At 39.6% G+C, this 14,819-nt stretch overlaps 1 protein-coding gene across 1 annotated transcript; it reads right to left on the bottom strand.

Moving 5' to 3' along the window:
- Positions 440-3,579, bottom strand: LOC8058357 (ruvB-like 2). The gene is made up of 2 exons (XM_002460874.2): positions 2,660-3,579; positions 440-1,300 (listed from the first exon to the last, which is right to left on the bottom strand). The coding sequence occupies exons 1-2, from the start codon at positions 3,448-3,450 to the stop codon at positions 649-651; spliced, it is 1,443 nt and encodes a 480-aa protein (XP_002460919.1). The 5' UTR covers positions 3,451-3,579; the 3' UTR covers positions 440-648.

Below are 14,819 nucleotides of genomic sequence, written 5' to 3'. Positions count from 1 at the left end.
GCAGAAAGCCGGCTCAAATTGTCGTTTGTCTCCGTCACAAAATAATTATCATTTATGTTTTTCAAAAAATAACTTTGACTAAATATATATTAAAAATATTAATATTTATAATACATAATTAGTATTATTGGAAAGATTTTTATGCCTAATTTTTTTAATAAATTTATTTAAAGATATAAATATTTTCTACAAATTAACTTAGACTCGTGACACGAAAACCTAAAACAACACCTAATTTAGGACAGAGAGTAAGCATTAGTGAACATCAGTATTTCTCAGTAATGTTTTTTTTCATAACAAATCAGCATAAGCATCTGACCCTTTCAGTCTATACCATACAACGGCTCGACGCCTACATTAGAACTGACCTTACTTCACGCATCCTGGACAAATCTAGCATGCATATATGTCGAAATACAGTATGAGATGGTGGCACAAATTTAAACAAACCACGGCACTCCAACTGGGGTGAAGGTGTGAATTTTAATAAGATAGATTGAGTTGCATAGTCACCTACATCAGCTAACAGACAGTCCATCGCACACACCACGCCTTGACAGGGTAACAGCAACCTAAACAAGCAAGACGCATCAGAAATACACGACGCAGTACATACTAACCCAGACACCTGTGTAAAGGGAAGTTCATCTAGGATTGCATAGCGTCCTCTCCATCTCCATCTGCCTCCCCCGGCACCTCATTGAACATGTACTGGCTCTGGTACTCCATCAGGTACTGCGTCGACCGCTTCACGTCCAGGAACAGCTGGTACACCCGGCTAATGTCCTCCATCTCGACCACCTTCCCCTTGCGCCTCTGGCAGGCTAAAGCGGCGGATGTGATAAGGTTGATGGCGTACCGCAGCGAGGTCTCCACGCCGATCTTGGTGAGCAGGACCTTGGCATCCGCAGACATCTCCACGTCCTCCTCATCGCACCGGATATCCAGGATCTTCCGGATCTCCTCCTCCGTGTAGGGCTGTGTTGTGATGATCAGCAACCGGTCAAGGAAGTCTGGCGGTATCCCGTGCGGTGAGCGGTAGTTTGTCCCACGGATGGATGTGATCCCTCTGTTTGTTGCAATTACTAGGATCGGAGCCATGTCATTTTCCAATGCGCGGTTGAGGAAGGAGAAGCACTCAATGTCTAGCATGTGGACTTCATCGATGAACAAAACACCAGGGACAATCTCAGCTTTTCCTTCCTCTCTCCACTCTGCAACTTTTGTGTCAATCTGCTCCCTAACCTCTGCACGAATTTCACCAGTGTCACCAGTGAACAGTGCAAGAAAACCCTGTGTCCTGGAAAGAACATAACAAGATAATAGAAATGAGTTGATTGAGGCAATTTTGGATTTCACACTACAGATTAATTTACATCTGAAACCCATCAAACGTTTATATCATTCATTCCAAGACAAAGTGAAACACAGCCTGCAATTACCAGAAAGGCCTGATAAAATTCATAAAAAATAAGGGAAAAGGTTAATGCAATTTTATCCAAACTGTATCTTCTAGTACACGCATAGGTTATGTCGAAGTTTAGTAATCATTATAAAAGAATAACATTAAGTTTTAGATGCTTCCAAAGTGTCCTCCCAGGTCTATGTATGCATTCTAATATGGCATTGACTAACTCCGGAACATGTATCAGTAAAACTACTCATTTTCATGGGACCATGTTCTCTACTTTGCACACCCCTAAAACAAATTGATATAAAACAAAACCATGCAGATCCTTTCTTTGAATAGAGATACAAAAGTCGGTTGGATGACACAGCACATGGGAATAGTAGGATGGAACAATTAACACCAACAGATGGCAGTTTTGATGCAAAGAACACCAATGGCATGATAGCCTCGATACATAAGAAAATATTTACTAATTACTACATTGGTGAAATACCCACTTTTGGCCCCTGAACTTTGCCCATAGGCTTACTTTGGCCCTCCAAGTTCAAATGGGCCAATTTGGTTCCCCAACTTTAATTGTGGTCAAATTTGCCAATATTGTCGCCAGTACTTGAACTAGAGTGTTAAATTACCTCAGCATTGTCACACAAATACATGAAAAGATAACAGAATTTCTAAATTTTTGTTGAGTTATGCCATACAATTCCTATTCACTTTTGAAGAATTAACATGTCAAAACAGTTGGTCATTAACCATACGTCACTGCACAAACCTTTTAGGATTGAAACATAAGTTCAATAAAGCTTCAGGAATGCATAATTATTGGCAAATGATCTTTTTCACTGGACATATGTATAATTATTGTCGGGTATACAACAAAAGTTTGACAAGCAAGAGAACATAGTTTTATATTTTCTGCTGGAAGAGAAGTCAGAACTGAACTATAAACAGGTTTGAGCTAACAATTGTTCATGAACCTTATAAAGCTCCCTTTGCATAGTTTTTTTTTTCTAAGAATAGAACAAAATTTTGTCAGCTAAAAATGAACCAACCCTTACTACACTGTGAATGTTCAGTGGATTCCTTGTCAGAATTGTTAAAGGTTACAAAACCTGAACTATGAGCTTGTTCGCTTGAGCTTATATGCCGATTTTGTTAGCCATTCAACAGTGTTTTTCTTTCGCAATAAATCAATGAATAGTACTTTCAGCCATGTCAAGAATTCATGGGAAGAGAGTGCGAAGGTACCTGCTATTGATGACATCAATCTCATGTAAGGTAACACAGTGCACGACCTCCTTGCGCTTCTGGAGCTCACCATCAGGACACTTGACAAACTTGGTGTGCGGGCCAACAGCATCATAATCCCGCGACCTCCCAATGGAGCGGCCAAGCTTGGTGACCTTACCGGAGGCCTTGTCAAGCGCAATCACATCCCCACTCTGCACCTTCTCCTTCCCAAGAGCCTCGATCATCTTTCCCCCGAGCTCGTACACTGTCTCCATGTCCGTGGTCTTCAGCGTGAGCCGCCCTGACTTACCAGCCGCAGTAGCACCAGAAGGGGCAGCCGAGCTGCCGCCAGCGCCAGAGGCCGACAAAGGGCGGTCGATTGAGATCTCCACGACCTCACCCTCAATGATCTCCGCCTCCTCCTTGATGCGTACGCCGATGGCGCGGCGGAAGGCCTGCGTGAGCGCCTCCGTCTTGGAGAGGTCGAGCGAGAAGAGCTCCGAGGCCGCGACGGAGGCGAAGGGCGTCTCCGCGCCAAGCGACTTGGCGATGCCCATGGCGAGCGCAGTCTTGCCGGTGCCGGGCTGGCCCGCAAGGAGGACAGCGCGGCCGGCGATCTTGCCCTGGCGGATGAGCTGGAGTATGAGCCCCGCGGCGCGGCGCGCCGGGAGCTGCCCGACCATGCCCTCCGAGGCATCGCGCGCCTCCATGGAGGAGTCCAACCCTAGCCCCCGGATGTGGGAGTGCGCGCCTATGCGCTCAATCCGCGTCAGGTCACGGCTCTCCGACAGCCGCTTGAGCTCCGCCATGGTCACCACTTGCCGCGCCGCCCGCCGCCCGCCGCCGCCGCTGGTTCGGTGCTTCGACTTTGGGCCGCCGGGGTTGAGGGAGAGCGGAGGCGAGGTGAGGTTTAGGTTTAGCGCGGGGAACGAGCCAGGGTTTTGTCAGTGGACCTAGCTGGAAGGCTGTAGGCGAAGACGGCTGGTGGGCCTCGAATAAACAAGTGCATGGTCATATGGGCCAAAACAATTCGGCCTACAATATGTGGCACAATTGGGCCGAAACAAGTCCTTGGTAGTATGGGGCGATTCGAGTCCGGCCCAGCTGTGGCCTATGTGGCCCAGCTGTGACAAATTATTAATTTTATATAGTTAGTTTTATTATGAAAAATGTCCTCTCTTTTGTTCAAGGGATTAGGTATGAAAACATTGAATCTTTCACTGGCTGCTACTTTTATATGGTGAAAGTAGTTCAATGCCCAGCCAGCTAGTCCATAAAAGACGACTTTGTTCTTGTCTTATAAGGCCAGTCTCAATAGAGTTTCATTAGAGTTTTATGCACATTAAATATGCTGATGTGGCGCTATATTAATGAAGAGAGAGATGATAAGAGTTTCATGGGAGTAGAGAGAGTTGCATCCCCATGAAACTCCTATGCACTGTTTCCAAAATATTGATGTGTTGGAAACTGTGTCATGAAACTCCCATTGAGGATGACCTAAGTTGGCATTTAGCACATACTAAGGCCAGTCTCAATGGGGTTTCATTAGAGTTTCATGCACATTAAATATGCTGATGTGGCGTTATATTAATGAAGAGAGAGATGATAAGAGTTTCTGGGAGTAGAGAGAGTTTCATCCCCATAAAACTTCTGTGCACTGTTTCCAAAATATAAATATGTTGAAAACTGTGTCATAAAACTCCCATTGAGGATGGCCTAATGGTCCATGTAACATCCCTGATGTTACGAATACTAAAACTGGATCATGTCATCATAAGCATTGCAAAGCATATTTGTTGAGCACATCATTATGCATCAACTTAAAAATAAGTTTATTTTGGTTGATTGTGCTTAGGGAATTAAAGTGTGTTTATCATGCTTGTGATGGTTGTTTAATCCCTAGCTAAGGAGGGTGGTAAGGGAATAGCTAAGAAAAACCCCTAATTTCAACCCCAGTTTTTGCCCCCTTTTGTGCAATTTAAAAACTAAGCAAAATTTGAAGTTGAGTTCAAAAGCAAAGTTGAAGATCTTGTCAAGATGTACAACTTTGGTGTTTTGAGTTTTTGAAGTTTCAATGCAAAATTCAAAGTAATTTTGAAAATACATTTTTCCACAAAGTGTCCCCTTTTCCAATTTGAATCTCCAATTCAAAATCTATTTTGAATTTTGAAAAATGGTCAACATGAAAGTTGTAGGGCTCAAAAAGTGGAACAACTTTTATGTTGGGAGTTTTTCAAGTTATTATGCAAAATAAAAAGTAATTTTGGAAATTCTGATCTGCCTCAATTCAAAAATTTGAATTTCTTTGATTTGAGTTTGAATTTCAAAACTGTTTGGCCAAATTAGCTACTTTCCACTCAGAATCAGCTCTGGCCACCAAAAGATGGTTTGTAGCTTACAAAATTTTACACAACTTTTATTTTGGTGGTAATTTGACTCCAGTTCAACTTTTGGTCGTATTTCACAAAAAACAAAAAAGGGGAGGATAGGGATGGCTACAGTAGCCGAGGTGGACCTCGGTGCTCTGTCCAGCGCGGCCGCCGCCCGCGCAGCGCCGCCTGCGTGCGTGAGGGCACGCAGCTGCTTGGCTGCCTGCGTCGCCAGACGACGTGGAGGCACGACGTCCCTTCCTTTCGTGATAAAAGTCTTTCCTGGACGAGGCGCTTGTTCCTTCTCTCGCACCGGCGCCGGCGACCTTGCTGTGCTCCTCCATTTCGCCTTCCTCGCTCCCTTTCCAAACCACTCAAGTGCACCAGCAGCTCCGCCCCGAACCCAGTCACCGATTGCGCCCCCAAGCGCAAGCTTTAACCCACCGTAAGCCCTCCACCGAGCCGTTCTTCTCCAAGTCCGACCGAAACGCCGCCGTGGGAGCTTCACCGTGGCCAGGCTTCCACAGGCTACCTCGGTCCAAGAAGTGGCTGCCAACGAGTGCGACGGACCATGGAGATACTCCGTCACTGCTCCGTTGCGGCCATGGAGCACCCCAACGCTGAAACGGGGATCTCCGACGAGTTCCTCTGTTTTCCATTCGCGACCAGGGACCTCGTGCAACAATTAGAACTTCTGCAGGGGCCTAGCTGCATAGACCGTGACTCAGGTGAATAGTGCTATAAGGACTTGTTTGTAGATGTTTTGTTGAATGTTTGAAAATTCATATCTGGAGTTTGGTAACTCTAATTTTGGTGAACCAAATTTTGTTGTGCTCCATGAGATGTCTAGTTTTTATTAAAAATATGAAACTGGCCATGTTTTGTAATAAAATAATTAGTTATGAATTATGTCTTTTAATTATGCTTAAAAGGAAGAAATTCATATCTTTTGCTGTATAGCTTATTTTAAGATGAAACTTTTATGGTAGACTAATAATTATGTGTGTGTGCTGTGGTTAAGTTTTTAGATTCATTGGATGACATATGGTTAAGTTATTATTTTATCTTGTTTAGTGCTTACTAAATTGTCTATAATTAAACTAAAAATTAATAAATATAAAATATGGTTCCTGTAGCTTTATATGAGATTGTTATATCATATAGGTAAATAATTTAGCTATGTGTTTGTAGAAAATGTTGAGTTTCTTATTTATCTTGCTGTTACATGCTTCCTTGTGATGGAAATTTATCTTTTTCATGGAAATTGCTATACTTATACAAATGGTATGAAATTTATACAGTAGACTTTGGAGAGCATATATGTGCTTCTGTAGTTTTCTCAGATTTTACTGTGCACTTTTGATATATGGTTATTACTTTGTCTATTTACCTAAATAAATTAATAAAGGCATGAAAGGAATTTATTTAGGGATGATCATGATGTTTTCTAGTATCTCTTTGATGTATTTTAACTGTTGGTAAGCTGGGTTTTGCCCAGGTTCAAGTTTGGAACATAAACAAAATGTTATTTCTTTATAATTCAAATATTAGTGGTTTCTCGACAGTTTCTGGAGTATTATGAATTTCTCTAGGTAAATAATGTTGGATATGAAACTTGTCTATAATAAAGTTATATAGAATTCATGTATCTAGCTGGTGTTAAATTTTGGTGGCATTTGGCCCTATAGTTTCTGAGTTATGCCTGTTTAAATTTAAGTTTCAGAAATGGTTTCTTTCTGTCAAATCCTGGATCAGTTTCTGTAGTTGTGCAATTTAAACCTACTAAACTTATGAATTATGCTTTCATGATAAAAGATGAATTGTAGTAATTTTCATAAGCTTTGCAAAATGTTATGTATCATGAATTTTGGTGATCTAGAACTCTGGTTATAGATGTATGAAGCTTAATGTCTGATTCTGTCCAAGGTCTGGACAGAATTGTTTATTCATATTGTTTGGCTATTTTATCTTTTAAATCAGTTCTCGAAGATAATAACAAAGTTGTGGAAAATTATCTAAGCTTTCCAGAAAGTCTAATATCACCTTTATTGGATGTTTGGATCTCTAATTATGGTTGAATGAAGTTGTGTATATACTGTTGTCCTGGTTATGTGTGCAAATAAAGTTGTTTGTTTTTAGCTAGCCTTTACTTAAATAATGAGTAGCTTAATTTCCAAATTAGAATTTGAGTGCTTTTGGGATTATGTGATGACCTAAGGTCATTATCTTTTAATGACCTTTGGCACTTAATTATTGTTTGATGTTAATACTTAATTATTGTCTTTAATATTTAATTAAGAATTTATTAAGATAAATAGAAAGCCTAATCATTTTAGGTTTTGGTTGATCTTTGGGATTGATTGATAACCAGTGGTTACTTGGTATAATATGCTCCCTGGTTAAGGATTCTTTCATGTAAATGATCTTTGTTGCTTAATAACTACACAACTTTGCTTAATGAAGATGATAAAATTTGCTTAGTAGTAACCTATGCTTTGATAACTAAGATAGTTTGTTTCTATACCGTGAAGGTAAGTTGTACTCGAGGTAGTTATGTTTGTTGTTATCATCCAAGAACATGTAACCTGTCTTTATCATGCCATGAGTATATCATAATCATGCATATGCACTTTTACGTATAGAATACGCTCCAGAAGAATCTGATCCTCAGTGGGTTGCTTCCGAGTTTGTGGATCCTTCGGGTTTTGCTGAGTTGCCGAACTTCCCTTCCGGTCAAGGCAAGCCCCGGACATTAAACCCTATCCTTGTATTTTCATAAAGTTATTTATATCACTTGAGTTAATATGATGCATTAGGTGAATAGGAGTTGAGTGAATCCTATTTGCTGCATTATCTACCTTGATGATTTCAATATTAACCTTGATACTTGTTTTATGAAAATGCTTAGTATGCTTAGCCCTGCTTATTAGATAGGTTTTCAAATGAGAAAGTTTGAAGGATTGTTGTGGAATACTTTTATGGTTAATGATGTTCAACTTGAGACCGGTCGGTGGACTTGCTTTAAGAATGGAGTCTTAAAGTAGTGTCTCCAACTGTGTCGATTAAGGACCGTACCGTTGTTGGCCTGTTGTGATTGAGATCTTTGAGTACAGCTCACATGCGGTGGTAAGCCTTACCTATAGCTATTCCGATACTCGAGAACGGCTAACCGCGTACTGGGAGTGGAGAGATGGCGAGAGTAGCGTGTACCCACCTTACGGATCTGAGATGACCGGGAAACATCTAGATTGGCTATAGGATGGTGGTGTACTGTACTCTCGGGTGACGCTGGACCCGTTCTTGTATGAGAGGATCTATAGAAAAGGTTGACATATGCAAGATTAAGTTCTACATATGTCGTGTGGTACTGAATCCCCAGCTGGGTTTAATCGATTCGAATCGCCGTGTTTCCTCGAATATGGAGCCTCAATCCTCGTACCATCATCGTAGTAATAAATGGATCTTTGGTAAGAGAAAGAGGTGGTATGCTTATGAAAGTTTGATAATAGTTTTGATTAGTCATAAATGATGATCTTGAGTTAAAACTTGAAAGTAGGTTTTACTCTTAGTAAGCTTTTATGCAAAAGAAATGTTTTGATCTTGCTAAAGTTTTACCTTGAATCCCTATAGCCTGCATACCTGAGTCTTCACCTCTTTTCTAGTCGGTTAAGTCTTGTTGAGTACTTTTGTACTCAGGGTTTTATAACCCCTGTTGCAGGTGCTGACTTAGACTGCTAATGGAGGTCATGTCGGTGGGCGCGACATGATTTATCCACCTCTTCTACCTTAGAAGCTTCACCTAAGATGCTTTCGCTACTCTACACACCTTTTGGAAATTTAGTTAAGTTTGTACTTCATCATATGTTGTAAATTAAGTTATAAATCTTCCGCACTCTGATGTAAGTTATTTTTGTAACAAATGTTGTAATGTTGTGGTAACTCCATGTTGATCCTGTATGAGTTAAAATGTGGATGATTCGGGTTTCCCGAGGACACCCGACAGACTTCTTAAGTCATTTGGAACTCGTGCACGCTGATCAGAAGTCTTTGAGACAATGATGGGTGCATGTGGGCCACTTAATTCAGGAGGTTCTGCCACAGTCCACTTCAATTGTTAGGCGGGACTAAGTGGTTGTCATTTACTCTCTCTGTCTATAAACACTATCAAACTTTCCGGTGCCGTCCTTGTGTTACTGTTGCGGTCGTTGCTTCTCTTTTAAACACTCGCCTTTCTTGCATGGCCATTGGGTATCTTAGGACGCCATTACCTAAACACATACGGAAACACTTCATCAAATTTAAACCAAGCCGTTCCAACTCCAGCAGTACCAAAACAACAGTAAGTAGCCAAGCATTATTCGTACATGTACATATACACTCCACTCGTGGGAACCATCGTAGTAGGACATTTTAAGACTGGTGGGAACATCATACGGACTTGGGCCTTGTTTAGATGCGAAAAGATTTTTGATTTCGCTACTGTAGCACTTTTATTTGTTTGTGGTAAATATTGTGCAATCATAGACTAACTATGATCAAAAGATTCGTCTCGCGATTTACAGTTAAAATGTACAATTAGTTTTTATTTCCGTCTATATTTAATACTTCATGCATGTGCCGAATGATTTGATGTGACAGAAAATCTTAAAAACTTTTTAGTTTTTGGGTAAACTAAACAAGGCCTTGGTACCGAAAACACTTAGAGCATCAACACGTAAAAGATTTCCATCCATATTTTTTTTAAAAAAAGTGAATAAAAACTCTCTCCAACACCCTCATCTTTTCTAACTTAGCATATCTCTCTTTCTAATGCGTAAATATACGAGCAGGCTCTGTACTTTGCATCAGTCTTTTTTCTTATGCTTAGTGGGACTCTTTGTTCGCTTAGCGGGCCTCTTCGTTCCCTTAACGGGTTTTTAGGTTTTCAAAATGAAATTTGCCAAACTGTTAGAGATGAGATTTTTTTCACCCTATATTATTTTGGGAGTTGGTAAATAACAAGATTTGATAAATGAATTTTGTCAAACGGTTGGAGATGCTCTTACCCACCTCCGACGTATACTCCGAGGTTAGTACATTTTGCTTCTTTTCTCCTTTTGTTTCAAAAATCTAAATGCAACTACAACACTTTTTTGCGGTAGATAACTTTTATACATGCTTATCGGCTTAGGTTTTGTTTAGCTCTCAAAATTTTTAAGTTTAGATACTGTAGCACATTTATTTATATTTAACAATTAGTATTCAATCATAAATTAATTTGATTTAAAAGATTTGTCTCACAAATTATAAATAAATTGTATAATTAATCATTTTTTATTTAGATTTACTATTTCGTATATATTAACTATAGGATTTGATGTGACTAAAAATCTTAAAAAAGTGTCAAGATTTTAGAGTAAGGCCCTGTTTAGTTCCCCTCCCAAAAAATTTTCATCCATCCCATCGAATCTTTGGACACATGCATGGAACATTAAATGTAGATAAAAAAATAAACTAATTACACAGTTTAGTTGAGAATCGCGAGACGAATCTTTTAAGCCTAGTTACTCCATGATTAGCCTTAAGTGCTACAGTAACCTACATATGCTAATGACAGATTAATTATGCTTAATAAATTTGTCTTGCAGTTTCCTGACGAGCTATGTAATTTGTTTTTTTATTAGTTTCTAAAAACCCCTCCCAACATCCTTCCGACACATTCAATGTGACAACCAAAAAAATTTTCATCCCCAATCTAAACAGACCCTAAAACTAAAACTGGCACGGCGGCAGCAGGCCATGGCTAGGCAGACTCGTGGTAGACTGCTAGTGCCACCTCCCGTCGCCGTCAGAGTTCTTGCGCACGTCCATGCGCTTCCAAGATTCGGAACGGGACGAGACAAACCGGCGGCTTGTTGGCACTCCGCACCCACCTTGTGGCCCCCACCTGCCCCACGGGAATAGGAATATGGATGCCGTCGCCGACTCCGAGCCAGCCAGGGTCACGGTCACGGTCGTGGGGACCTGGCGCTGTCCATCACCGTCCGCCTCAGCAAAATCTTTTTAACATATCGAATTTTACGCCATATACATGGAGTATTAAATATAGACGAAAATAAAAACTAATTATACAATTTACCTGTAAATTACGAGATGAATCTTTTAAACCTAGTTACTCTACGATTGGATAACGTTTGTCAAATAAAAACGAAAGTACTACAGTCAAAAGCTTTTCAGTTTCGAAACTAAACAAGACCTAAAGTCTTATTTAGTTTCTAAAATATTTTAAGATTTTTTATCACATTAAATTTTTATATATATTATAAAATATTAAATAAAAATAAAAAATAACTAATTATACGGTTTGTTTTTAATTTACAAGACAAATTTTTAAATCTAATTAATTTATAACTGAATAATAATTACTAAATACAAACGAAAATACTATAATAATTAAAACTAAATTTTTCCCTCGAACAAGGCCTAACCCGAGTACCCGACCATGGCATCATCTCCTGTCGGTGCCGAGGAACTTGTCCACCACACCGAGGCGTGCCGGATAGACAGACGGGGACGGCATCGCCAATCACGGCACTACGGCCGGTCTACGGGTCTACGGGCTACGGCTGCAGGACCGACGTCGCGCTCCAACGCCGGATCGCGTCGCAGCTTCGGTTATAATAACGTCTTAACGGCCTCTGGCCCTCTCTCTGCTCGCCATCAGAGGCGCAGGCGCTGTATTTTTGTGATAACGGAACCTGCTGTCAGTGGCGGAGGGAAGGGGGGCTGAGGGGGGCCTGGCACCCCCAATCTCCTCATAACTCTTTTAATACATACTATAAATTAGGTGCTTAATTATCTAATTAACTAGTTATAATGATATTATCTGTACTAAGATTTTTATTCTTATTTCATATTGATCTCTAATAGTTTCTTATATAAATAAAATCTAGATCTTTCTAATATTTTCTTCATATTTTTTATTTTTATTATTGCCTATCAAACATTAGTTTGTCTCCTACCACACACTCTAATTAGCTAGTTAATTGAAAATCAGCGTTTTTCTTGTTGAATCCTTTTGAATTGATCTCCAACAATGAGATCTATATTATTTAGCATTAGTCTTCCTATTATCTTTCTTATCTCCTATGTTTCTATCATTATTCGTCTAAACTCTAAATGGTCATTAAGCACGTGTACTCAACTTTTAAACACTAACAGTGGTATGGTGTTTTGGTTTAACCTTCTATTTAAATGACCATTTTACCCGTTTAAGTGATCGCCTTGTCTGAGGCTAAAAGATATGTAACTGATTGTTTGTCATTTGATGTTAGGATCTAGTACTAATTAATTTTGCCTCCGTTTAACTACTTGTTTTACTGTGATTCTTTTCCTGGCCAAAGAAATAGATTGATCAGGTAAAGATTAGGGGCTTGAGAATAATTAATTTCTCTTTATTTTTTTCTGCTTTTTTGTCGCAAATGTTTATTTTGGTGCTATGTACACCTTTGTCATGTAATATTTTGACACAAATAATTGTTTTTGATTTGCACGGTCCCCCTATGTTCAAATCCTGGCTCCGCCCCTGCCTGCTGTTGTGCTGCATAAACAAAAGAGGAAATCATCGATCAACAAAAGAAGTCTATGTGTGATCCCTCAAAAAAAAGTCTATGTGTTTTGTTTTAAAAATCGTCCATTGGTACCTTTTTTTTGCTACATTTAGGTCTTTTTAGTTAATTTTTTTTGGAAAAACGACACTGTAGCATTTTTATTTTTATTTGACAAACATTGTCCAATTATGGAATAACTATACTTAAAAGGTTTGTCTCGCGATTTACAGGTAAACAGTGTAATTAATTTTTTTCATCTATATTTAATGCTCTATGCATGTGCCGCAAGATTCGATGTGACGAGAAATTTTGAAAAGTTGTTTGTTTTTTGTGTGAACTAAACAAGGCATTAGCTTCGACACGCGAGCAGAGTTTTGCTTATTGTACTTTTTTCTTATAACCAGGGCCTTGTTTAGTTCATCCCAAAAACCTAAATTTTTTTTCAAGATTTCTCGTCACATCGAATTTTGAGGCACATGCATGAAGCATTAAATATAGATGAAAATAAAAACTAATTACACAATTTGTCTGTAAATCACAAGAAAAATCTTTTAAATCTAATTACTCTATGATTTGTCAAATAAAAACAAAAAAATTACAATATTATTTTCCCAAAAAAATTTAGAACTAAACAAGACCCAGAGATCCTCCATGAGCTGGACGTGTATGCACAATGGATACATTTACACCCGACCCGACCCGACCCGACCCGCGCATGTGAGCGAGCTTCGCTCGGAGCGTGTGCTTTGCCAAGTCAAATGAACTGCCCCCCTGTGCCACGTGGAGCAGTCCCCAGAAAGATCCGGTCAAAAGGCACACGCGGGCGGCGAGAGACGAGACTGGTGACTTGGTGACTGGTGACTGGTTCCCGCTGCCTGACCAACCCACCGGAGACTGGAGGAACGGCCGAGCGTGCCTGCTCGGTGCCGGTTCAATGGTCCAGTGGCCTGTGCCTAACAATCAATCACTGGCGGTTGAAAGGTAACCGCGTATCGAAGCGAGACTCTGCTTCAGCGCTCAGCGGAGGCAAACACGGACGCCTGGGCCTGGAATTCCAATCATCGAGAGTACTAGCGACCAGAACACTCGCTGTGGATATTCTAAACTTGATGCTGACGGTGATGTTTGGGTTGTCACTCGACACTAGACTAGACGCTCCATTGCTTGCTGATGGTTTTGATGATCGGGCCTTGTTTAGTTCCCAAAAAATTTTACAAAATTTTTCAGATTCCCTGTCACATCGAATCTTTAGACACATACATGAAGTGTTAAATATAGACAAAAATAAAAACTAATTACACAGTTTTGTCGAAATTGACGAGACAAATCTTTTGAGCCTAGTTAGTATATGATTGGACAATATTTGTCAAATACAAACGAAAAAGCTACAGTGTCGATTTTGCAAAATATTTTGGAACTAAACAAGGCCCAGTGCAAGGCTATTTCAGTGTCCATCAGAAGTCAAGAACCCATCTAGCTAGTACAGAGATTCCACTTCCACCATGGGTTCCTCCTGGTTGGTTGAGTTGAGAAAATATATAATTTGTGGTTGGTTCGGAATATCCAATCGGCCTCGGCTTTGTTTAGATCTAAAAAAATTTTAAATTTTAACACTGTAACACTTTCGTTTTTATTCGACAAAAATTATCCAATCGTAGAGTAACTAAGCTTAAAAAATTCGTCTCACAATTTACAGACAAAGTATATATTTAGTTTTTGTTTCTACCTATATTTAATACTCTATACATGTGCCGCAAGATTTGATGTGACGAAGAATATTGAAAAGTTTTTGGTTTTTGGTTTTGGGGTGAACTAATAAACAAGGCCCTCAACAAACTTGAAGCATAGTAGATGACTTTTTACTCTTTGCACAAGGGCGTGGTGGATCTCGAGGCTTTGGGTACGCACTGCGTAGACCATCAGCAGTAGCAGTATATATAGGCCTTGTTTAATTAAAAAAAAATTTTCTATGTTATATTGAATCTTTGTACGCATGCATATATACTATAAATATAGATAAAAAATAATTAATTTCACAGTTTACTTATAATTTGTGAGATGATTTTTTGAGCATAGTTAATTCATAGTTGGACAATAATTATTAAATACAAACGAAAATCGAACACTAGTCAAGCTCAAAAAAAATTCGCGAACTAAGGCCTCGTTTAGTTCACCCCAAACTAAAAAGTTTTAAAGATTTTCTGTCACATCAAATCTTGC

This window comes from Sorghum bicolor, chromosome 2 (assembly GCF_000003195.3).
Source record: "Sorghum bicolor cultivar BTx623 chromosome 2, Sorghum_bicolor_NCBIv3, whole genome shotgun sequence".
Taxonomy (NCBI): domain Eukaryota; kingdom Viridiplantae; phylum Streptophyta; class Magnoliopsida; order Poales; family Poaceae; genus Sorghum; species Sorghum bicolor.
This window is presented reverse-complemented; position numbering and strand designations above follow the sequence as displayed.

Bases quoted from the DNA above. Each gene is read 5' to 3' on its own strand.
- LOC8058357 (XM_002460874.2), bottom strand. From the start codon at position 3,450: ATGGCGGAGCTCAAGCGGCTGTCGGAGAGCCGTGACCTGACGCGGATT. The intron at 1,301-2,659 runs GTACCTTCGCAC...TGTTCTTTCCAG, and splicing joins ATTGATGTCATCAATAGCAG to GACACAGGGTTTTCTTGCAC.